The sequence below is a fragment of the Ananas comosus genome, linkage group 2 (genome assembly GCF_001540865.1).
Source record: "Ananas comosus cultivar F153 linkage group 2, ASM154086v1, whole genome shotgun sequence".
NCBI lineage: Eukaryota > Viridiplantae > Streptophyta > Magnoliopsida > Poales > Bromeliaceae > Ananas > Ananas comosus.
In genome coordinates this window covers 12,768,960-12,772,054 of record NC_033622.1, presented here as the reverse complement: position 1 = coordinate 12,772,054, position 3,095 = coordinate 12,768,960, and the positions used below count along the sequence as shown (strand labels likewise).

The following is a 3,095-nucleotide window of genomic DNA, read 5'->3' as shown; positions in this document are numbered from 1 at the left end:
GTCCATCAAAATTAGATCTGAGCCAAGCAATCGAACGTAATGTGATCCATAAAAGTCAAGTAACAACAAAAAATTCAGCTTATTCAATTTTTTTTTTTTTTATAAAGATAGATAGCACGCTACCCGCTTCGTTTATTTCATTTAGAAATAAACTTAGATTATTTATTTTGATAATTAATTTTTTTTATCATATTTTTGGCAAATAAATTTATTTATAGTAACTAATGATGCACATAGATAGATTAAAATTTATAAAATATATTTTCGGTGAGTTATTCTTTCTTACTACCCCTTGTACATAACTACATATACAATAGGATTTTTCTAATAAGGAAAGATTCGGTGCACGGGACGGCCGGGCACACCGGGCCCTGGGAAAAAGTTTGGTTAGAAAACAGGAGCGGCGAAAAGACAAAAGCAAAAGAAAGACAGCGCCCGTCGCTATCAACCCGCGTTCGGTCGGGCTGCTAATAGCGATCCCCATCCTCGCTCGCGCACACACACACCATTTCAAAGTCCCACCACTTCCCCCACCTCCAACGAGAGGCGGTGAAGAAAGAGTTTCCCGATCTCTACATAAACAGTACTATTTCGGTATTTCCAACCACTCCCCCCCCCCGCTCCCCCCGACTTCGCTGTCGATCTCCTCTTCTTAAGTGCTTAAACACATCTGTAATATATACATCCCAACTCTCTTTTATCTCCTTCTAAGATCTAAGAACCCACCCACTTCACTGTACCCTATATATATATATATAGATGCACATATATACATATATATATAATAATTCTCACCCCCCTTCCTCTCTGGTTGCTTTCCAAGTAGAAAAATACTCAGAATAGAAACCCGTCGATCCCCATCTCCTCCTCTTTCCTTTTATACATAGATACGGAAGAAGGAAGGATCTGTAATCTCGACCTTTCGGATGCTGTTCAGTAGCGACTTCCTCACGGGCATGAAGAGCAAGTACGATGTTGATAGGATCAAGGGCGGCGTCTTCGGGGTTCGCTCCGACGGCGGCGGCGGCGGCGGCGAGATGAAGAAGGCGAGGATGGAGGACGATCAGGAGGCGAGGGAGGGCCGATCCCGCGGCGGCGGCGACGGGGCGACGATCGAGGTGGCGAAGCGGCCGCGGGGGCGGCCCCCGGGGTCGAAGAACAAGCCGAAGCCGCCCGTGGTGGTCACGCGCGAGGCCGAGCCCTCGGCGGCGATGCGCCCCCACATCCTCGAGATCCCCGGCGGCCACGACGTCGCCGACGCCCTCGCCGCCTTCGCGCGCCGGCGCGGCCGCGGCGTCTCCGTCCTCAGCGCCAGCGGCGCCGTCGCCAACGTCACCCTGCGCCAGCCCTCCTCCTCGCCGTCTCCGGCGCCGGGCGCGGCGGGGGCCACCGTGGGCTTCCGCGGCCGGTTCGAGATCCTGTCGATGTCGGCGGCGTTCCTCCCCCCCGCGGTGGCGGCGCTCTCCCCCGCGTCGGCGGCGGCGGGGCTGTCGATCTCGCTGGCGGGTCCGCAGGGGCAGGTGGTGGGGGGCACGGTCGCGGGCCCGCTGGTGGCCGCGGGGACGGTCACGGTGGTGGCCGCCGCCTTCTCCAACCCCACCTTCCACCGCCTCCCCGCCGAGGACGACGCCTCCGCCTCCGCCTCCCTCTCCCTCTCCGGCGACGCCGACAGCCACCACGACCGCGAAATCCCCGACCACCACCACCCCCACCACCACCACCGCCACCCCCCGCCGCAGCCGATGGCGCCGGGGGATCAGTCGTGCGGGATGTCCATCTACAGCGGCCACCTCCCCTCGGATGTCATTTGGGCGCCCACCGCCCGCCCTCCGCCTCCGCCGCCTTATTAATTAATTCCCCCGAATCACTCCCTCGTCATATCGTGTCTTCCTCCGATCTCTCTCTTTCTCTCTCGCCTCTCGCCTCTCGCCTCTCGCCTCTCGCCTCCCTCAATAATGTAAGATCGCTGCTGCTTCTCTACTTCGTTTCTTATTTCATAGTGCTAAGAAGATAGGCTTCTACCAGTAGTACATGTAGCTTGCGTAGACTTAGTGCATTTGTTTGTTGCTGTAGTTTTTCTTTATATTTTATAGCCACTTCGCTCGAACATCTTATATATGTATATGACTTCACGTTGCCGCTTCAATCTTGAGGTAGTGCGTGGTGTTCTTTCCTCTTTTCTTTGTTTTTCCTCTCCATGCGTGTTTGTCGGCGACACTGGAGGTCTTACTTTTGAGCATTAATTCGACGGATTTGAATACTACAGAGGGAGGATATAATTGAGATAGGGGTTCGAAGATAGATTATGAAAGATTTTTTGTGCATGAATCTTTTGCGCACGATAATTCTTGCAAAACGGTAATAGTAATAGTAAGATGCATGTTCAGTGGTCCGGATATATTCTATTACTTTAGATATATTCTATTACTGATGAGTGAGCGAACACGGTATAACGACATCGATCATCTATGTAGTGGTAGTAGGATGCATGCGTATTACCGGCATCCAATGTTGCAGATATCTGCTGTTGATCAGCAAATAAATGTATCTACGTATTGTCCGCATCAAATGATCTAAATGAGTGCGCGGAGGACTGGTGAGGAAGAATATGAGTGAATGGTGTGGGAGGATACGTTTCTGCGCACGGTAATCCCTGCTGAGCGGTAGTAATAGAATGGATATTCGTTTGTATTCTATCGCCGATGAGTGAGCGAGCACTGGAATACTGGCTGAGTAGTGGTGTAGTAGGATGCATCATGGAATGATGTGAATGTACAAGAATGTATCTGTGTCGCCCACATCGAATGATTTAGATGTTTCCCCTCCTTGAGGAGGGGTGGGAAATTGCCTTACACACCGTCGGATCGGAGAGCGAGACAGTGGCAAAGATTGTTCCAGGGTTTATTGTTGAGGTTGGAGTAGAATAAACAACGCATGAGGTGGCAGAGAAGTACAACAGGAAGATACCCACGCGGGCTCTCTCTCTCTCTCTCATTTCTCCGGTCTCAATCGTGATCTCCTCTGTTCCCTTCGTACGCTGCTCTCGGACATATCGCCGATGCCATCCTTGGAAGAGAAAGGAAAAGGTCAAAAGA

The 3,095-nt window shown here is 51.7% G+C and overlaps 1 protein-coding gene across 1 annotated transcript; it reads left to right on the top strand.

Moving 5' to 3' along the window:
* On the top strand, positions 616-2,311 carry LOC109724019 (AT-hook motif nuclear-localized protein 17-like). Its single transcript, XM_020252622.1, has one exon. It carries the CDS (start codon positions 927-929, stop codon positions 1,848-1,850), a length of 924 nt encoding a protein of 307 aa, XP_020108211.1. The 5' UTR covers positions 616-926; the 3' UTR covers positions 1,851-2,311.